The sequence below is a fragment of the Athene noctua genome, chromosome 21, assembly GCF_965140245.1.
Source record: "Athene noctua chromosome 21, bAthNoc1.hap1.1, whole genome shotgun sequence".
NCBI lineage: Eukaryota > Metazoa > Chordata > Aves > Strigiformes > Strigidae > Athene > Athene noctua.
Genome location: NC_134057.1, coordinates 1,437,196 through 1,459,437, shown reverse-complemented (window position 1 = coordinate 1,459,437; position 22,242 = coordinate 1,437,196). Strand labels below are relative to the sequence as shown.

The 22,242-nt window shown below is 43.1% G+C and overlaps 1 protein-coding gene across 2 annotated transcripts; it reads left to right on the top strand.

The window, feature by feature from the left end:
• Positions 1 to 209: 209 nt before the first annotated feature.
• On the top strand, positions 210 to 21,063 carry A1CF (APOBEC1 complementation factor). 2 transcript variants are annotated; one of them, XM_074924294.1, is made up of 11 exons: positions 210 to 308; positions 3,525 to 3,659; positions 3,848 to 3,978; positions 5,422 to 5,660; positions 8,853 to 9,014; positions 12,437 to 12,534; positions 13,446 to 13,716; positions 15,174 to 15,358; positions 17,663 to 17,799; positions 18,429 to 18,562; positions 20,912 to 21,063. In XM_074924294.1, the coding sequence occupies exons 1-11, from the start codon at positions 210 to 212 to the stop codon at positions 21,061 to 21,063; spliced, it is 1,743 nt and encodes a 580-aa protein (XP_074780395.1). The 2 variants fall into 2 exon arrangements, with proteins under 2 accessions (XP_074780395.1, XP_074780394.1); XM_074924293.1 differs by having other exon boundaries at positions 15,150 to 15,358.
• Positions 21,064 to 22,242: the final 1,179 nt, after the last annotated feature.

The following is a 22,242-nucleotide window of genomic DNA, read 5'->3' as shown; positions in this document are numbered from 1 at the left end:
TGAGGGGGACCTTTTTGCTTTTTCTACAGTCTCTGGTGTTTTGTTTTGTTTTGATCTCAAAATAACTGATTTAGGAAGAATGATTCTGTTAACTTTCTCAGGAGCATTGACTTTCTCCTCCTAGCTGTATTAATTTATTTAATTTATCTTAAATTTGATTGCAGTGAGCACCCCTAATTAACCTGATTTTTTGCTGATAATCACTCACAATGGAATCAAATCACAAATCCGGGGATGGATTGACCGGCACACAGAAAGAAGCCGCCCTCCGTGCGTTAATTCAGCGAACGGGATATAATTTGATCCAGGTAGGAACTCACAGTCACATCGTTTTGTGTGCAGTGTCTGGCTTCATCCTGAAGTGCTGCGTTTCATCGGGGGCTTGAGCAGTGCATCTGTATACATGAAGCACCCCTTGCTCATTCTTCTTCTCTCTGTCTGTAACATATGTGCCACACATAATTACATGTAGTAGGTGATGTATTTTAAGAAGCAGGATCTTATTCCTCCAGGAATTCTTTTGCCCATGCTAAATTATGATGAGTGGAAAAAAACCCTGAAAACTGCTGGGAAATAATGTTGAGAAAGGTTGGGATTGGTGCCTCAAAGCCATGGCTGCAGTGGTACCAGAGCAAATAAAATGCACTAAACAAAGTTTCAGAAGAATGTAGGTCCAGAGTTGGCCATAGGAAGTCATCACCAGATCTGCCTTTTGTACAGATCCTCGCACCCAAATACCAAGGCTTTGCTCTCAGTTTAGTCTTCAAGGTCTCCAAGTGCACAGGCTCTTTTAGTTAGGGCAGGTGGACACTGGGCATGTGCTTCAAAAGCCATCTGAAGAAGTCTTTCTCAATTAGCATGAGCAAAACAAACTAATTTTTTGAAAGCGTTGGTCACTAATATGAGTGACATTTTGTCCTGGAAGAAGTAACTGAAAACACTGAATTTTAGGCAGGTCACTGCCTTGAACTTTGCCTTGCTTTGCATAGCACTAGAGGGCACAACAGCCCAAAGCAAAAACTGAGACTCCTGGGAAAAAATGTTTTCCTATAGACCTTAATCCAGTGTGCCCCTCAGGGCCAGGCCAGCAGGAGGGTTTGTTGCCCTTGAGGAGGCTTTCTGCTGTGCCTGACCCAGAAGATAAATAACTTCTACATGTTTTATATTTACTGTGGATTTCTTTATCCCAGTCTTCAATTTTTCATACTGTCACATCTAGCTATAGCTAATTCCTAAGGCACAGATTTCAACCCCCAGCCCACACACACATCCCAACATCTTCCTCCCTACCTTTTCCATTCCAAGCTTACTATTTTCTTTTTTTTTTTTTTCCCCCTCTTAATTTCCTCTTCCATGTCTCTTTGGGCTTTTCTTCCAACGTATCTATTGGTGCAGCCAAACACCTTATTCCTCAATGCACGTCAGGGTTTGTGAAGCGGATGATGAAATCCTTCCCTCCAGACACCTTGACAAGATGAGTTTGTTGAGATGCTGCCTTCAAGCCACAAATGAAACCACTGCAGATTGAGGGAAGACCTTTTTCTTGCTATGTCTCCTCACACACCAGCTCCCATAGATATTGACAAAATGAAAAAAAAAAAAAACAAACCACCCTGGTTTTGACTGTCTCTCATTTGGCTTAAAGTGGGACAGTAAGACTCCTCTGACCATTTTCAGACTATTATTGATGAGCTCAGCATTCCTTCAACTGCCACACCAGTGAAGACTGCAGATGACTGCAACAACACAAAACACAACCATCACTTTTTGTCTTCATCTAACAAATGAAGAGAGACAGAAAAATCCCAAGTCAGCAACATGCTCAGTTCAGCCAAACTGGATGCAGAAAAATAGCCTGAAACATCATTGTCTTCCTGTTAGATTTGCTATAACCATTCATAAATTCAAATGTCCCTGTGATTCCATCACTATGCTGGAAACATTTGCAAAACAGGAATGAGCATGGATAATTCAGGGCCTGTTATAAGCTCAGGAAAACTGAAAGAACTTGTGGTATGTTCATATTTTCCTGCAAAGATACCTGTTTGCTTATGTGCTTTAGGCCTTCCTCTTGGTCAGCTGTACAGGCATTCACTTGCCTGGAATAATCCCAGAGTGGTAAATGACTACAGAAATTATCAGAGAGCCAGAAATAGAAAAATTAACAGAATTACAGCTCCTCTGGAAGCAGGGCATTGCTGCAGAACAGGAGAGGGAGAAGAGGGAGAAGAGGGAGAAGAGGAAGGAGAGGGAGGAGAGGGAGGGAGGGGGGAAGGAAGGAAGGAAGGAAGGAAGGAAGGAAGGAAGGAAGGAAGGAAGGAAGGAAGGAAGGAAGGAAGGAAGGAAGGAAGGAAGGAAGGAAGGAAGGAAGGAAGGAAGGTGAAAAATAGGAGAGAACAGAGACACATTCACCTAGTAAAAATATAGCAAAAAGAAAATACTGGCTGGTCTTCACATCTTTGAATATTATTCGGGGCCAAGACATGCTCCTTGCCTAAAGAGTCTCTTGGGTAGGTAGGCATCATCTTTTGTCCCTCACATGGCCTCCCACCATGGATGGCCTTTCTCTGTCCCCCCTGTGGGGCTGCTTCTGTCTTCTTCTTTGCCCAGACCTCCTCCTATGCTGGGCTTCCTTGAAAACACCCAGCACAGAGAAAGGTCTTCACCACTCCTGGGTACAGGAAAGGGTGGACTTTGGGATGCACCATTTCTCCATACCCATCTCCAGGCCCAGGTCCTCACCATGCCTTGTGCTAAGCCCAGCTGCTGGCACAAAAGTCTTTTTCCAAGGGCGCTGAGCAGCTCCAGCATCACCTGCTGTCCATGCTGCTTCAGACTCCCTGGCTGACCCCTTTCACTGTGTCCACGTTTCCAAATTTCTACCTTCGTCTCCAGTTTTCCCCCTATGTTAGCACTTTCTGAGGTCCAAATGCCTCTTGCTTTTGGGAAGTCCTTCTGCTTTCTAATATGATCCTACCAGTATCTTTCCTTTGGTCTGTAGAGTAGGAAGCTCTCCATCGATTACTAAAATAAGAGGCAATATTATTGCTAATAAATGTTTATGACTGGATGAAGAATCATGACAAGTTATAAATTTTGCAAGTGTTATAGTGTGCAGTCCACAACTAATACACAGTCCCATAGACAAGAAGACCTACATTTTCCAAGGAGGTATTTGACCGTCTTGGACATCTGAAGTAGCAATTGAGTTGCAGAGAATACACTGATGCATGTTCCTTAGCAAAACCCAACTAGTACAAACTAGACCCTTCTCCAGTACATCACTCAGCATACTAACTGGGTTATCAAAGCATTTCAGTACAGATATGGCAGCAGGGCAGCCAATGCACACAATGTTTTCTCTGGCAAGACTGTAAAGAGCTGCTTCCTGAAAGGAAAGAGAGTGTGTGCCTCCAGCCCACTGGTAATGAAGTGTGTCTGAAGTGTCATTCTCTGGGAAGGGGCTGATTACATCCACATTTAAAATCTGTATCTAAACCATTCTTTCATTTTTCTCATGGCAGGAAAATGGGCAGAGGAAATATGGAGGCCCACCACCTGGCTGGGATGGCCCTCCGCCAGAGAGGGGGTGTGAGATCTTTATTGGGAAACTGCCCCGAGACCTCTTTGAAGATGAACTTGTACCACTATGTGAAAAAGTAAGACTTTATGGTGGGTAGTTGTACTGCAGAGGTTAGTGATGATCAAAGCTACATTTCAAGGCTGAACTGGGGATGGTTTGGCTCAGACTACTGGTGGAGCTCTGACATGATATAGTCAAGGAAGCGGCTGGTCTTGTTTAAACGCTTCCCACCTTGCTGACAAACCTTTTTCTTTCTATTTCCAGATTGGCAAAATCTATGAAATGAGAATGATGATGGACTTTAATGGCAACAACAGGGGCTATGCCTTTGTGACCTTCTCAAATAAACAGGAGGCAAAGAATGCAATAAAGCAACTCAATAATTATGAGATTAGGTAAGCGTGGCAAACACCTTTGCATCAAATTTGAATAATATGTATTAATCTATTTTGTTATGCAAGGCATATTTTTCCTTGTAATCCCGTGGAAGATTATTTAGATACCTAAACTTTAAGAGGAAAGCACCTCTTGTCTCCCTTTGCAGTCATTGCTTTATGCTGTAGTATAAAGGTATTATGTAGGACTCATCCGAGCCAAAATCTTTTGCAGGAAAGTTCTTCCTTATCCAAAAAAAAAAAAATAAAAAAATAAAAAAAAATCTACCAGAACATTGGAAAAAATATTTTGCTTTGGACCAAATTTACTTTCACTTAACTATTGCTGTCTATTTCATGTTCCTCTCTCAGTTGTTTTTGGTTGATTTATTCCTATTCACAGTCTCTCTCATGACCTATACTGCAGATATGTTCTGGGAGACAGATTGCAAAAAATGGTGAAATAGGATGGAAACAAATTGGCAAACCAGTGACTTTTCCTAATAGATAAGAACAAAAACAGCCCTCATGTTTGTGACTAAAAATTAGGAACAAAACACCCAGAAATCAACAACATATGGGCCCATCAACATGTTTTGTTTTGATTTCAACCACACAATGTTTTTTTCCAGTTCAGAGTGGGATGAGTAGATACCTTTGCTTAGAAGCATTTAGAGATAAACCATTCTGGTAATTTTATGGCTTTTGGGTTTGTTTTTAATAAAAAAAGATGGGTTGGGAATTGGTTTACTAGCAACCCCAAGGATGAGCAGGTCACAAGGCACACAGGGAGGGCTTGAAAATGGTTTGTACCAGAGATTGGACAGTCTTAAAGAGTAGGCTTTGTCCACCTCCACCTCCTCTGTTTACTTCCCTTGTTCCAAAGACTCTTCTAAAGTTTTTAACTACTGAAGACTACAAGATGTATCTGGACCATGAATTGGTGAGCGAAGTGTATGTCTGCACAACAGACCAATCAGTGAGCCCCAAATCATATCTCTCTATGACAAGGGATTTTCTTTCTCCGAAACCTTAGTCATGAGGGACAATGGTGACTGGGAAGTGACAAGTGAACACAACAAATCCTGGCTTATAGTGGTGGCAACACAAGAGTCACTGCTGTGACCATAGGTGGTAGGTACAGTTGCCTGGTAGCAGCCATTTTTTTAAATAGCAAAAGGGAGAGTCCCAGAAAGGAAAAGCAGAATTTGTCTTTGGTTTCTTCTTGATGTCAAATCCTTCATTTCAGCTACTTTGATGTCAAAATTAGCAGCGGCAGCCCTCATGTTAGCTTCTGTATTGAGCAAGACTTCTTGAATATCCCAAAGAGCACATGCCACAGGAGCACAAGACCTTGTGTTTGGCCTTGTGTTTTGGGACAAAATTGGGGTTTATTTTAATTTTTTCCTCTCTTTGAGAACTGATCCTGACTTCTGACAAACCAGCAATGTTGTTTATACTCAGGAACGGTCGTCTCCTCGGGGTCTGTGCCAGCGTGGACAACTGCCGCCTGTTTGTGGGAGGGATCCCTAAAATGAAGAAGAGGGAGGAAATTTTAGCAGAGATGAAGAAAGTCACGGACGGAGTTGTGGATGTCATTGTCTACCCTAGTGCAGCTGATAAAACCAAAAACCGGGGTTTTGCTTTTGTAGAATATGAAAGCCATCGGGCAGCAGCCATGGCCAGGAGAAAATTGCTCCCAGGTTAGTACAGATGGTGAGGGTGGTAGGGATGGCTTCGTCGCAGGGGTCACCTACGGACATGTTGCACTGCAGTGAGACTGAGGTGTCCAGAGGGCCCGGGTACCCAAGGAAGCGAACATTGCTGGGTTTTCTCCTCTAGGCTGCTAGAGACAATCAGAGCAGAGGGACCCCAGTACACCATGGCTGGCTGATGGAGTCACCCTGGCTCTGGGGTGCAAGGTGAGTGATTCACCACAGATCCTGATGTAGCACCCTGATCATTACCCATGCTCTTCATTTAGAAGGTTGAATTTATTAAAAATACAGCTAGATAAATTTAGCTGTGTGTATCTATAGAGCTCTGTTGTAGGATATGTATTATCCTGTGGTTATCTTCAATTATATATAAAATATAGCCTCAGTTATGGCCTATCAAAGAGAACCACTCAGGAAAGCATCCAAAAACATATACAGTCTTGAGGATATTCCTAAAAATGGATATTTTCTGTATGGGAAGAAAACTTCAAATTAGGAATTTAAACATTAGGATTTAAACAATGTCAAGAATAAATCTATGCAATTTGGCACTGGGGGACATTCAAAGACCATTGTGAAGTAAAGAGAGGTGGGCAGGTGTTAGATGAAGGGCTCACTACACATTAAGTGCATTTGCAGTGATTTCACCAGTTTTCTCATGCTTTCTTATGCTCAGCAGCTCCTGTAGTGCTTTCTTGAACCCAGGTCACTTGCTGGTGAAAGAATTTAATAAACCTGTTTTGAGACTTGTTCATAAGCCACCAGTCTTCTTTCACTCTTTCTATACTACAACCCATGAAATACCCGGAGTAATTTAAATCCTTTTTTATTATTGTAAAAAAATCAAGCATGATTTTGAGAACTAAATACACCTAGTTATTATGGGATATCTCATGCTGACTATTTTTCCTTTTATTCTGCATTTTCTCCATCAGTTGAGCATCTCCCTGATTGTAGGAGCACATTCAGCTGGTCTGTGCTTCAGCACAACTTTTCCATGGTTTCTATATCGAGAACGAAGGAAGGAGCAGGCACAGCCACAGCTGCCGACGGCAGCCTTGAGGGAGTGGAGCATTTGAAATCCTGAGCAAAGACAGCGAGACAGATGGAACAAGCACGTAGCCCTGAACAGACACGTGCAATACACTAGTGATTTCCAATTCAGGGACATCTCAGTAAACAGTTTGTGGAATTTCAAAGGCCCGAGCAGGAGCTAGGGTCTTCTGATGTTGCAAACATACAGGAGGAACTTGAAAAAACTTTCAAGCCAGAACTGAATCTGTCTCCACCTGATGCATTGTATGAATGTGAGATTGAATATCATTATCAAGACATTTCCTTTACTCTCAACCTCACTGCTCATGGAGGGACCTTTGTAGAAGACACGGAAATGCTCAAAAAGAAAGATGCTTAGTCCCGTCTCCTGGTTAAACGAGAGGGTGGAAGAAGACTGGGTTTTAGCAAGAGGCTAGTGCAGACACCAGGCTTAGATCTTTGTTGCAATACAACCAGGTCATTATTTCCACTATTGAACAGAAAATGGCAATTCGGAAAGGGTCACACAGCCTTTCATTCCAGCTGCCTGCCATTAACAGCCATCTCTGTATTTCTAGTCATAACAGCCCAATTCAGACTGGGCAGTGCTGAAAGCTGAACATCAGCCCAACCTCACTCCACAAATCCCAGTTCATTCATGAGCCTTCCTAGCAGGGACCAGTCTCTTTCCATTTTGTTTGTTAATTTTCAATTCCAGTGTAGAAGAACAGCTCTCCAAATTCTACCTTCACCCTTTAATTTTCTCTATTTTGGAGCTCCCATACCATCTTAGACAGGTTATCCAAGCAGAGATGCAAGACAGAATGCCTTTTTTTAGATCTTTCCAAAGATGTTTTGCAGGATTCTCATTTTCCCTCTATCAGCATAGGTAATCCTGGGTTTATTCCAGGTTTTAGCATAATTAAGGCCTTGGAGGACCCAATCTCCATGTCCTAAATATAAGAGAGAAAGAAAGAAAAAACACAGAAATACCCACTTACTCTTTGGGGGACATTTGCAGAGGAGGCAGACGTTTTATTTCATTATTTGGAAGGAATATCTAGCACTTTCCATGCTGCTAAGACAGAAAATGGTCCCTAATGTACTTTCATACAACTAGCTGCTGAGCTGATTAAAATTGCTGGAGAAAAAGTGGGTCACAGATAGAGCGCATGAAATTTGGGGCTCTGGATATTAGTGAGTGGCCAGATTTCAACTACTCCTGAAGAGAAAAGGGAGGAAGATCTCCCTACAAGCTGTGCAGAAGGGACAGGGAAGAAAAAGAGGAGGAAAGAGGTATCATTGCTGTCTGGAGAAGACAGGAGGTCTAGAAACCATCACTCTGTAGAGGTCCCTCTTCCTTACCTGGTGTCCTGCTGCTCATCACTGTGATTCCCACAGCTTTGAGACCAGGTTGTGGCAGTCTGTTTTCATTACATATTAAACATCACTATCTGACTAATCAATTACCTAACAGATTAGGTGACTCAGTGAAAATAGTCACGGACCTTAGCGTGATAACATGACAGGATTGCCTTTAACTGCCTCTTTATTTGCTCTTTTTGTTCTCTGCCCCTCAGCATCTAGATCCAGACCCCATGGGCTTCTCCTCCACACCCAAAGTCTGTTTTATGCCTTGTTACTTTTTGTTTCCCTCCTTTATACTATTTCTGCTGCAACTTCACCCAGTGGGGACCATACAGCTTCAAATACTTGCATGCAGAGACATCCTTGCTTTTACCATTTCATTTCATCCAGTTGGGACTTCTGGATCCCTTTCCTATTATCTAGGGAATGAAACTTTCACAGCCAAGAGGGATTTTTATCAGTTCATTAAAATATTTCCCTTCAGAGAGCACTCTGGGGAATGCAGACATTAGTGAATCATGCCATATTTTCACTTCTTTAATTCTGCATTTCTGCAGGCATCTAAGGTATTAGCGGGAGGACACTCAAAGTGTGACCATCTGCTTTTGGAACTGAGTTAATGAGGCAGCCGTGCTTTGAGCTAGAAAGGCTTATTTCAGCCCTGTTTGTAGAACTGGCCTGTTCTGCTTTTCATACTGCACCTGATATAGTCTCTGAGCAGAAGCGAGAGGAAACAAAGCCTGTCTGACACTGACCGTGCCAATTCCTTTAAAGGAAGGATCCAGCTGTGGGGACATCCTATCGCCGTTGACTGGGCAGAACCAGAAGTAGAGGTGGACGAAGACACCATGTCATCGGTAAAAATTCTTTATGTGAGGAACCTCATGCTCTCCACCACTGAAGAGACCATAGAAAAGGAGTTCAACATCAAACCAGGTAGGAATCCATTGACGCTGTAGCTCCTAAATAAGTACTGCTACTGCAAATGGAAATATTTCTCCATTCATAAAACGCCAAAGGAAGAGATAAAAATAACTGCTTTTTCACTGTGAAATGTTCATGTGTGATGCCACAAAAACCATCATTAGGCTGAAGGTGCCCACCCAAAATGCACATCATGGCATTCCATTAAGGGCTGCTTAATTTCCAGCTAACAACACTACTAACCTTTTTAGGATGATTGCCAACAGGAAGAGATCCAAAATGTTACATGGGGATGCCTGTGTCGTAAAAATTATTTTGAATCATTTCGATCTTTCTTAAAAAGAGATAGTTGGTGAAACAATGGGGTGATTTCTTCTATTGCAAGGGATGATGATAGAAATAGAGAGCTTTAATACAAATACTTTCTATCTAATCTATTTAAATTCTGAATTCTATCATTTTCATACAATATCCCCCAGATTTTTCTGAAAATTTGTGGATAGTCAATGCTTATCATTTAACGCAGAATGTGACAGTATTTCTTGCTGTATATTACATGCACGTAGGGTGAGATTTTAAAAAAAACAAGTAGATTTTTGGGTGAATAAAAATCCTGCTGGCTTTCAAAAGAGATTTTACCTCTGGGTTGCTCCAGCTTTAGGAAATTCTACCCAAAACCAGCAAAGTAAAAATAACCGGTTTCTGCAGCTCTCCAAGCCACACAGTTCACTAGGCCTTAGTAATTTATGCCTGGCAATGTGAGATCGTCGTTCATCTCATTCCTATTAACTTCCTTCAATTAATTTTTAAAAATACACTACAGAGCTTAATTTTTTCTTCACTAACTCTTCATTGCTGCTCTATACATTTGTCTTTTTTTGTACTAGGCTGCAAGGCAAAGGTCTTTAGGAGGTTTCCTTATGAGTCTCTTCTGTCCTTCTAATGTTTCTGGCTAATAATTTTAGCCACCACCAAGTTGTTAGAGATTCCATTTTACCCCTGACTTAAATATGTACCATCCCATTCTCTTAACTGTTTCCTCCTTTTATTTATCTAGTTTTGCTCCTGAATATTGAACTGCTCTCACTCCCCAGAAACACATTTATGCCACTTTGGCACTTTGGTAACAGTCAACTGCTTTGGTCCTACGACAAGTTTTCTAGTACAACAACAGGAGATCTGTATCATCTTTAATTTTCACTTTATCATTTTTACTTCTCATGCTGGAAATTCCTTTTATTTTTTAAAATGGACAGCTTTATTTATTGTGGATAAAGTCAGGAACGTCTTTTTTAAAGCTGTGCCATGCTTTCAAAAATATGTGCATCAGAGCAGCAAAACCTGAGCTTTGGGAAGAGAAAATGTAGTTTAAGTTATAGTGAGATTACAATCAAAAAAGTCAGCAAGTATCTGAAATTATTCACTTCCCTGCCCTAGTTATCTGCCTTATTCGTTGTGCTGCATTTCAATGTACATCTGATCCAGGGCATTAAGAATCTATTTTGACAATAACAAGCCATCCAATAAAAAATGATCCTAACCAAAGGAGTTACAACCCAGAGGTCCCTGTGACAGAGCAATTACCATGTCGCTACAGGCTCCATAGACACTACCAGAAATGCTGCTTATGCATCGCAGGTTGGAATATAGTATGAGCATCATCCTTAAATCTGTGCCAAATTCAGTGCCTGATGACTTCTATAAAGATACGCATCACTTGTCTCACTAAAAAGCCCTGCCCTTGCTCCCTAGAGATTTTGGCAAAAAAATCCTCATGCCTTGCAAATTTTCCAGAAGGAAAGTTGTGCTCTCCAAATGTACTGAAGGTGACAATATTCCCCCTGCAATGTCACATGGATGGTCTCTCTGGGGAGATGACCCGAGGGTGGGTATCACATTGCTTTGCTCTGGTAGAGGCAGAAGCAGGGAAAAGCAACAGTTTTGACTCAGGTGAGGATCAGTAACAAAGAGCACTCTCAAGGTGGTGGAAGGGGGATTTTCAAAACACAGAGAGCTCATTAAAGCCTTGACTTGTAAACAAGACATTCAGCATATAACTCTGATAACTTCAGGCTTAGAAATTCACCCTCCAGTCCCAGAAGGATGTGAAATGCTACTTACTGTTCTGCTGTCATTTTGAAGACATGCAGGCTGCTCAGGTTACAGGTTGGGACAGGCTTTATTTTGCCTGCTGGGGCTCCTAATGACTCCCCCTGAACTCCAAAGAAATGTATTTTCTCATGCAGTTATTTAAGTAAGTGCTTTTTGCGGCAATATGACATTTCCCTGTGCACCTGTTCAGCTTTAAAGGGCAGAAAGCCAACAGAAGAGTCATTCAGCATCCCTTAGCCATATTTCCAAAGGATATGTTTGGGGGTGTTATAGTTTCAGTGGCTGGGCTGGTAGATGATATGCTTCCCAACCCACAGGAGCAGGGAAGATGAACAATTAGAGAAGAAAAGGCAGATGCCTAAATCTTGTGACGGGGGGGAATAGGACCAGTGTGGTTATTTTGGAGACAAACTTATTAGTGCTGAGTATCTCAGTGCTGAGAAGTTCTCAGCAGCAGAGCAGTTGACAAGGGAAACTGTAGAGGATGGACATAGAAGAGAAGAACAAAAAGCATTTGAATTATCTGGGGTAATTACAGAGGTGTAAGAAAGAGGCAGGCTGGAGGCACTAGGGTGGGAGTCTCCAGCTCGACCCCACTCCCAGCAGGGCCAACAGGACAGCTGCAGCAGGCTGATGGGGCCGTGTCAAAGCAAATCAGGGCATCCCTGGAGACGGGGATCCCTCACCACCCTGTCCCAGGGGTGCCCCGCTCACACAGAAACCTGCTGCCCTGTCTGTCCCAGCCTATCCCCATGCCCAGGGTTGCTGTGTCCCGGGCAGGACTGGGTACTCATTCTTGCTAAACATCCTGAGTTGGTGGTTAAGAGAAGATCCTCCTTGTTTTATGTCAGAAGCATCAGCTTTCATGCAGCTGCCTCTGAGTAACATGTACGATGCACACACGAAACTATGGAGATGGAGATCTCATGGTGACATTAGTCTGTAGCTCATGAAATCCTGGGCTGTTACATGTCCTGCTCGGCCATCCAGCTGTGGCAGTCTGTCACAGAGGGGAGACACAAGACCAAAGGTAGCATCCAACAGAGCATTTTGGACAGGAGAAAACGAGTCCAGTTCAATAGGAAACTTACTGGTGTCTGACCCCAAATACTTCTAGTTTGCCTTGAAATACTACAACCATGATATATGTGCTTTCCCATGGCATATACATCCTAAGAGGTAAGAAGACACTGTCCTCTTGTTCTTTTACCACTGGTCAGCCTTTGCCCTCCAAAGGCTCATAACCCAACACAGTTGCTCTTTCAGATCTGTATTTTTCAGCTAATAGCCATGCCCAACTAATATTGCAACATTTTCTGCAGGTGCAGTAGAGAGAGTAAAGAAAATTAGAGACTACGCCTTTGTGCACTTTAATAAAAGAGAATATGCAGTGGAAGCTATGAAAGCCTTGAATGGAAAGGTAAAGCTACTGTAAATGCTTATTCATGGGGCTTAAACGCAGTGTGTTATACACAGCTGAAACAAAGCTGCCTGCTTTATTAGCTACAAAAACAAGCTGAAGGTGTTAGCCTTATATTCTCTTTGGAGGCTGCTTTTATACTCCTGAATTCATTTTTCAGCAGCTCTGATGTACACAAACTGTTCATTTTGACTTCTTGCATTTGTGCTAAATGTTTGCCCAGCTCAGACTGTAGTTCACTGCTAAAATAAAATAAAATAAAATAAAATAAAATAATAAAGCAGAGCAAAGCCAAAACAAGGACTAGCAAACGAGGGGTTATGGGTTCCCTTGGCTCATGCTCACATCCTTGTTCCACGTCTGCCAACAAAAACACTTGCAGGGCAATGTGTGAATGGCAAATTGGGACAAACAGGGTCAACCCAAAACATCTGCTTCAATTTCAGATGCGGATTTGCAAGGAGGCTGCTGTATTTAGTACTTCTTGCACTGCATGTAATTCACAGCACTGTAATGTAAGAGTTGTTCCCGAAGAGGTGTTAACCCCACTCCTATTTTTAGTGCTACTGCTGTTCTCCATGGGAGCACATATAATCTTGCTGATTTACATGCTACTTTTCAGGGAAGCGAAGCCTTCTGAAAGCTTCACAACTGTGCTAACTCAGTTAAGGAGCCTCTCCCAGCTGCAGTCAGGGTTGGGTGCTCTCAACACCTTAAGCCTTCACCCAGCCAGTGCCTTCTTTCACCTGTGGGAGGGAGATTTTGGCTTTTTTGGGTGGTTTTCTCCATCTTGCCATCCCATTAGCAAACCATGTGGGGAAACTGCCTCCCCAGACAGGGTAACCCCCATGCCCCTTGGAGACTTACACTTGTGCTTCTCCTGTGCTCTGTCCCACCACCCCGGCGTGAAGGTGCTGGATGGGTCCCCGATCGAGGTGACATTAGCCAAACCCGTCGACAAAGACAGCTACATCAGATACACCCGGGGCACAGGTGGCAGAGGTACCATGCTTCAAGGGGAATACACCTACACCTTCGGACACATGTATGACCCCGCCACCACCTACCTGGGCGCCCCGGTTTTCTACGCACCCCAAGCCTATGCGGCTATCCCCAACCTCCACTTCACCACCACCAAGGGGATCAGCAACAGGAGCATCATCCGACCTCCCTCCATCCGAGGTAACTCCCGTCACACCAATACTCAGCTCTAGCAACATACCTCCTTCAGGACTTGGGTGGCTGCTCCATAGACTCATGTTGAAGGTGTTGGCTTTGTCCTAGATGCTGGACCCCTTTCAGAGAGGGATGGAAGACCGTTTTTAGACTCAATCCTTCCCAAAGGCGTAGTGATCTTCCAGCAGACTAAGCAGGGCACGAAAAAAATAACCATTTTCCCAGAGCAAGCCTGAAAGAGCTTCGGGATTGCCCTCAGTCCAGTGTAAATAAATTACAAATCCTCCTGGGTTTGCCCCAGTAGGGAAGACCAAACAAAACAATTTTTCTTTCCCCCTTCAGAGCCAACTTCCTCAACCAGCCACCAGCACAGCTCTCCACTGTATTTCCTCTTTGCTTTGAAGGTCATAGGGAAAGTTTTACAGTCCTGATGTTTTCTGACCCAAAGCCACGGAGTTTCCCAAGAAGGTCACATTGCCCTGATGCAGGGCAGGGAACCAGCACTGAAATCAAGAAAGCCATTAATTGTGTGCTCTGGGAGATGGACTCCTTTTCAGGGGATCTTTAACCTAGTACTAAGCACTCCATGAAAACACAGAGTATTTCTGAACTCTGCTGGGGATCTGCCTTTGATCCTGGGTGACTGCACCTGGGACCAAATCAAACCCCCATGCTCCGGTATGCCCAAATTAAGTATCATTGAAGGCATTGTTTGCTAAGTGCTGAAGTAAGCTTGGGGGCTAACAAAAAAAAAAAAAAATAATCTTCCTTCCAAAGATGATGCCTGTGGCAGTCATCTTGTGTCATCAAGCCCATGGCCAGGTCCCATGGCATGTGGGACTCTGCATGGCACCCTGATAGGGCTGGCAAGGACTGTCCTGGCCAGTTTTTCCCCCTTCCCAATGAAGGGGACAGGGAAGCAGGAATTTCCCTTTCTGGCCCCATGTTTTTGCCTGCACAGATGCAACTGCCTTGCAGTCTCCCCAGGCTCCCAAGTAGGGTTCCCAGATGAAAGCCAGAAACATAATGGAGGGGAAAAGACAGGACTTTTGTTCATATAAGCAAAGGATCGTATAAACTCTGGATTCTTCTAGAAAGTGAAATTACACTGGTGGGTAGCAAGTGATATCTGTCCCCTCTCTGCCTTTCAACTACAAATCTGAGTAGAAAAGTGTCACAAAATGAAAACTGATGAGAGAAGATGGAAACTGGGTCAGAAAGAAGTAGGGCTCCCTCCAAAAAAAACTCACCTGTGCAAGCATAAGAGCCAAAAAGAAAGAGTGTCAATGTCAAGCCTGGGTTATCCCAGCAGCAGGCTATGGGGGGCTCCTGCCCATCATCCCAAACCTGATGAGTGGGGCTAACTTTTCCATTTCAGCAAGAATCAGGGTAATTTTTCCGGTGATTTGATTCAGTTTAATGCCTTCTTACATTCCTAGAAATTTACATGAATGTACCTGTAGGGGCTGCGGGAGTTAGAGGACTGGGAGGTCGCGGCTACCTGGCGTACACGGGCCTGGGGCGCGGATACCAGCTCAAAGGAGAAAAGAGGGGAGAGGATAAACTCTACGACCTCTTACCAGGAATGGAGCTCACGCCGATGAACCACGTCACACTAAAGCCCCAAGGGATCAAGCTTGCTCCTCAGGTACATGCGCAAAAAAGAGTCAATATCCCGGCCAGAGGTTGTATTTGCCTAAAATGCTTTTGGGAAGATGGTCCCCTACTTGAATCTGGACTGGGGACTTATAACGAAATCCATTCTTACATCTTAAAAGACATTAAAAAAAATAAAACACCACTAGTTGGATCTTGCAATACTCACTCACCTTGCTGGAGAACAACAGCTGCTCTCCCTTGGAGAAGAGTTTTCATAAACACCTGTGGGCGTAAGATGAAAACCAGCTATTGCTGTTACTCCATAAAAGCACTGAGGGTAAAGAAATTCTCATCCCAAATGGGTTTGATAAACAGGATGCATCACTTCACCATGGAATGAATGCACATATCTAGAAAAATAATGTACATTTTCAAATCATTTATGGGAAAAGAGGTGATGACTGCCTGCACAACCCAGCCCAGGACAGAAACTCTGGTTGCTCTAGGAGCCTTTTGATGCAGTTGTGTGTGTGGAACTGGGATCCAGATGGATGGATGAGGGCTGAGGAGAACAAACACAGAACAAATTCCCTGAGTTTCTGAGGGTCTGGCTCTTACGGCAACTCCTTTCCCCTTACATCATCCAAAACAACATGAGAAACTAACTTCACCCTGGATTTTGAAGAACATCTTTGCCTATTAACAATTCAATTGCCACAGCATTGGGTTTGATGAAGTCTACGAAAACACCCTGTTCTACCCCAGAAAACTGGAAAATATTTTTTACATCACCCTCTGCAAAATTTCACAGTCCCCTTACTCTCTTTTATCAGCATATAAGAGGGGTGAAATAACCTGAGTAGCACTGCACTGCCTTAGGGCAGGTGAAATTAATTTTTTCCTCTTCCCATCCATGACAAACCCCCACTGCATGTATTTTAAATAGAGCAGTACAGTGCCAGGCACTTGCAACACTAGTTTTTTGGGGCACATTTTCCCAGAAGCTGAGGTGCCTAATCCCCCCACTGCTACTGTTTCACAACAGCAGATCTTAAAAATACTACAGCTTGCTTCACAACAGCCTCATTAATAGGGCAGCTTCGTTAATACCTGTCACCTTGGTCAGCCTCTCCCATCCACTGCACTTTTTAGCAGCATCTTTAAATTATGGATTTTTTTTTCCTGCTGCCTAGCTGAGATGCTCGGTGTTAATAAGTAGATCTGCCTTACTGGGGATTTAAATGTTGATGTAACATTATAAAACTGACAACCATATAAAGGCTTTGGGACAGCAGGGAACAAGCAGGTTGCCATAATCAGGAAATGTAATGAACTAATTTATTTTCACCACAAAGTGCTAAACTTCACTCGGAGCTACGATTACAAAATTAGAAGCAGCACTGACATTTAAATTTTACATTTTAATTTCAAATAAAATTAAGCGTAAATTTTAAATAGTTAGACCACAGAAAGATGCAGGTTGGAGGCATCTGGGGGTCTCCAGTCTGACCCAGCTGGCAGCATGGCCAACACCACAGAATCCCAAGACCTAACATCTTCTCAGCTGAGTGTTAGGTCTGGTGGAGCTACTTGGAAAAAAATAACTGGTCCGAGCACTGCTCACAGGGAGTCACGAGAACACCATGCTGTGTTCAAACCCATTTGGGACAGCGCATACCCAGTGTATTAGAAAAAAGAAATACAAAGCCAAAGCAAGAGCGTTTCCAGACAATGATTCCCAGTTACCATGGAATAAGCTGTGCTAAGGCTGGGGGCAATGTGGTTCAGCATTTCTCTTTCAAACTAGAAGCAGAAATAGCTTACTGAAGCCTGTGTAATTAATTGGATGGAAACACAGCCTTTTTTCCCTTTTCCTTTTTTTTTTTAAAAAAAAAAAAAAAAGAAAGAAGACTATTTGGACTTTTCATGCACTGTAACTCACTAAGCCAGGGAGGCAACAGAGCCATGAAGATAAATGTAACCCTAGTGGTTTAGCACTGTTAAATAGAGGTGCATGTTCCTGGGGAGAATTCAAAGCAAACCACACCAAAAACAGCATAAAACAGCTAATCAGCAAAAGGACAAAGATGTCCGATTTAATGGGAAACTAATTAACTTCAATAATTAAACAGATTTTTAGAGTATAAAACATTCAGATTAATCTTATACTTCAAGGTGACTGTACCCTGCCTGCCAGTCGGTTGGTTTTTTTGCTAAGCCTTGAGGAAGCTGCCATGACACCCCTGAAAACCCTTTGGAGGGAAGGAAGCTGACCAGTGCAGAGGCTGGAGATGGGTGAGAAGGCTACTGCACAGCAATTAACCTGAGCAAAAATCCCTTTTCTCCCTTCTAGATCTTAGAAGAAATCTGTCAGAAAAACAACTGGGGACAGCCTGTTTACCACCTCCATTCTGCAATTGGCCAAGACCAAAGGCAGCTCTTCCTATACAAAATCACCATCCCTGCCCTCGCCAGCCAGAACCCCACCATGTACGTAATTATCTGAGGTTTTCTGTGGTTTAGGATTTTTTTTATGGCATTTTATCTAGCATCTCTCCTCAAAATACAATTGCACAGGTCTCCATTTCCCCTTTTTAAATATATATTAGGGAGAAAAACTTTCACACACTAAAATAGTCTGATAGTGATGTCTTCCATGTTTGGTGCTCTCTCTGTGGTGGTGCAAAGATTACAGAAAGCCAGAAATAATCAGGCAGAAGGGTGCTTTTAAGTACAAAAATATATGATAGCTCTTGTGGGAAAAAGAAAGCAACTTGAAGGAACATGCTGATAATTCGTCTCCAAATGTGATTCAAAACATTTCTGACCTAAAACATTGTTTGCTGTGTATTTTAAAGAAAAACCCAGACTGCGGCAGGCTTTCTTTTGCACCACATGCTCTGAAATGATGTTGTGTCCAAAATAAGACCTAGGGCCAATAAAGTCAGCAAAGAAACCAGACTACAACAAGGAGAGTATTTTTGTTAATGCATCAGCACAGTAAAATAATGTTTCTGTTTGATATGTGGGATGATGCCATCTGTGAGTGGATCAAAACATCTTTCAGGAAAGTCCTAGGAAAAAAAACCAAACAAGGTAACATTTTGTTGTGCTCACAGACATCCCTTCACACCACCCAAGCTCAGTGCCTATATTGATGAAGCCAAAACCTACGCAGCAGAATTCACCCTTCAGACGCTGGGGATTCCCATGGAGGGAGCAGAGGTGCCTCCTGCAGCGCCAGCTTTTCCAGGTATGGGAAGGTCTGTGCAGCAAAGATCTCCTGGGATATTGTTTTTCCTGCTGCTTCCTTGAGGATGTCAAGGTGGTTTTGGCCGCTGAGGACAGACCTGGCTGTACTCCCCCACATGACTCTACCTTGACTCATGTTACTTACGTGTATGATATCTTTATTGCCTACGTAGTAATCTATTTCTATATCAGAACTACGGTGTGCATACCATAGAGCAACTCAGGCTGGAGGTACCAGGGTGGGGGTTATTTGGTCCAAACCTGCTCCCAGCAAGGTCAATGCCGCATATACAGCAAGATGCTTGGGGCTGTGGCCAGGCGAGTTGGGGCAGCGTCCAAGGATGGGCATCCCCCACTGCTCGGGGTCCCATCCCAGGTATGTACCTCCCCTCCGCTCCTGCCAGCTTGTGGATGCCTCCCTTCAACTGGGAGCCCCAGATAGGATGCAAGATCCAGCACTGGTGTCCCCAGTGCCCCATCTGGGATGAGTTCCCAACCTGAACCTGCTGGTTGCAGTCTACCAATGCCACCCAGGATGGAGTAGATCTTCCTCACTGCAAAGATGTGTGGTTGATTGATTCATGGTCCATCTGTGTGTCCCCCCAGCACCCCCAGCTCCTTTTGAACCAACGCTTTTGATTTCATCTGCCAAAGAAATGACACAACTGTGAAAGTTAGGATCTGATCCCAGTTCTCACACCCCCACTGGAAGGCTTTTTTTCCAGTTTGGGAATTCATACTCCACAGCTCTTGCAACTGCGCAAAACAGCTTGAGAAATCATGGAAAACACAGACTGGGAGAAGGAATCCAGCTCACAGGAATTACATTTACTGTGCTCTCCAGCATGACGGTTATTCTGATGTAGTGGGAGAAACACATGCCAAACTGCACATGAGGAATGCATTAGTCAGTACTACTGAGTTGTTTGGAGTGTCTCAAGGATGGATTTAAAAAAAAAAAAAAAAAAAAAAAAAAATCTATCCGGCTTCCTGCCACAGGAGTCCGCAAAAGCCACAGAAAAATCAATTTGTCTGGGTTTGTGCAGGCTTCCGCAGCATGGAAACCAAATGGGCTCTTTATTGAATCCAGTCTCCACTTACTGCTTAATTATAATCTCTCCTTTTTCTTTCATCCACCCTTATTTATTTGTCTTGGAAACTCAACAAATTGACATACATTAAAGGTTCTGCTTGCAACACACACTGGTCCTTGATCAGGGCTTGCTGAAGCCCAGCTCAGCTCAAGCCATGCACAGGTAGCAGCTCGTTTCCCCTATGATGGTGGCAGAAATGCTTTAAATGACAGATTTCTCAATTCATAGTTGAAATATTGCACCTCACTTTGCTGATGCAAAGAAGATACTCTGTGTGGCCAAAATACCCAAATTATAGAGAATTTCTCATATTTTCCCCCAAGGTAACACCTTCAATGAAGCAATGTGCTCTTGATGTTGCCCAATATCTCCATTCCCTGTGCTGAGAGAACCTTGTCTTTGACTGACCTTGAGTTAAACCCATTGCCCAGCTGGTTGTTGAGAGATTTGGGACCCTGGGAGATGTAGTCTGGCAGCAGAGCCTGGCCCAGCAGGGCCAGTGGGTACCCCAGCTGCTCTTCCCAAACTTAGGCTTTGTTTCCTTCTTTCTTCCTTCACAACAACGTCTTGTGGTCTGGTTGACAAGCTGCTATACCCTGCTTTCAGACAAACCAGTACCAAAAGCTTTTGTTTTCCCAGTGATTCATTTTAAATCAGCAATGCTAACATTCTCCCATGGAAAATTTTGAAGTGTTGAAACCACAGTTTCCACTAGGAACTGATGGGAAAAAAAAATCCAGTTTACTAAATATTTTCTCCCCAATATTGCATAAAGGGGGTTTCCATTCTCTAACATGGCTGTCCTGACTTGCATGTATTTTGACCATTAAGTCTATCAGAGCCATATTTTCTCTATGAAACCTGCCCAGATTTCCCCTCTATTACCCCATTTTCTTGCCCTCCTCATGTTGTGTGTGGATGTGTACAGAGCACCCTTAATACCCTCTTAGATCAGAAATAATCAAAGCCTAAGGAAAAAATATTCAACAGTGAGGAGCATTTTTCAAGCAGTGTGTTTAACAAATAACAGGTGAGAAAATGCACTAATTTTCCACCTTTTTTTTATTACCTTTAACATAGAGAAAAGCATGCCAGAAATTACCTATTTAATTAGATTATTCCCATTATCAAACTCATTTCTCCTTATGTCATTCCCATTGACAGCAAAGTCTTCCCATCAAAAACTATCAGGTTGTGGTGAGTTTTGAGGATATTTTCATTAATCTGCATTTTTTTTTCCTTTCTTTCCCCTGCAGGATATACCATTGCTAATGCAGCTGCAACTGTCACAGCCACTCAGCTTAAACAAGCGGTGACTATGGGACAAGATTTAGCGACGTACGCAGCCTACGAAGCCTACCCCGCCTTCGCAGTTGCTGCACGCAGTGACGGTTATGGAGCATATTAATCCTGTCTTTAATAGTGTTCCCTTAAATTGAGCACTGACAAAAAAAAAAAATCTCAGTCTGGTAATTCTTACACCCTCATGATTTTAAACTAATCTGTCACCTAAAGTTAGATTTTAGTCAGAGTTTCATTCTTGTAGTTCTTTAATTTCGTAACAGGATACTGGAGAGGAAAGGAGAAATTTAAAAAAGATCACTCAAAATCAGATTTTCACACTAGAAAGCAAAATCTCAGCCCAGAAAATTAGTAGTTCTCAGGTGTGTGTATATACATACATATATATATATATATATATGTATATATACATACACACCATTGTGTGTGTGTTTACAAGCAATAACCTGTGCTGAAAACAGTTGGTCCCATGGATATGGTGAGGTGGGACCAGGGAAAGATGTTGTATGTCCAGCAAGCCCCTCTGTGCATCAGGAGTTCTCCTCCATACACCACAAAATTTCTCAAGTCAGGCAGAGCAGCAGGTAAAATGGAAGGCTGCCCTTTGGGCACGTGGAGATCTCCAGTTTGCCTCTTACTGCCTCCGAGCATCCCGTGTCACCAGTGCTGGGGGGATGTGTTCAGGCATCTCAAGAGGCTTTTATCATTCTGGCACAGCCAAGCAAAGAAGACATTTATCATAAATGTGTCTGCCCAGCCTAACAGGCTAGTTTCCCTGTTCTTGAAATTTGATTTTCAAAGCAGGAGACAAGCATTCAACAGTTTTCCCTCATACTTTTCTATGTCCCAGCCATACCTACATGTCACAAAACACCAAATAATTCACCTCCCATCAAATGGCAAATTCAGTGAAAGATAGGAAGACTTCTATGACTATTACTGTTGAGGACCAGAAAAGTGCTATTCATTAGGGCCAATTCTCTACTTCATTAGAGCACAAGAGCTCACAGACACGGCCCAGTAAAAATAGGTGCCTCTGTAGGCATAAAATTATATACAAGAAATATTTTCAACAGGATGGAAAGAGCCCTGCCTGGCTATCAATACTGCTTTACACATTAAAGCAAGGCTCCTGGCTGCTGCGATTCTTGCAAAAATTAATTTAATGGAAGAATGTTCATGGCAATAGTCAAGGTGCCTCTTGTTTTGGAAAGCACTGGTGTTGGCATTGTTTGAATGCTTTGGGAATGCTCAGAGCATCCTTTGGTTTACAGGAGGAGGGCAT

Excerpts from the sequence above, each read along its gene's own strand:
- A1CF (XM_074924293.1), top strand. The coding sequence starts at position 210 with ATGGAATCAAATCACAAATCCGGGGATGGATTGACCGGCACACAGAAA. Across the intron at positions 309-3,524 it reads CGGGATATAATTTGATCCAG|GAAAATGGGCAGAGGAAATA; the intron begins GTAGGAACTCAC and ends TTCTCATGGCAG. Across the intron at positions 3,660-3,847 it reads TTGTACCACTATGTGAAAAA|ATTGGCAAAATCTATGAAAT; the intron begins GTAAGACTTTAT and ends TTCTATTTCCAG.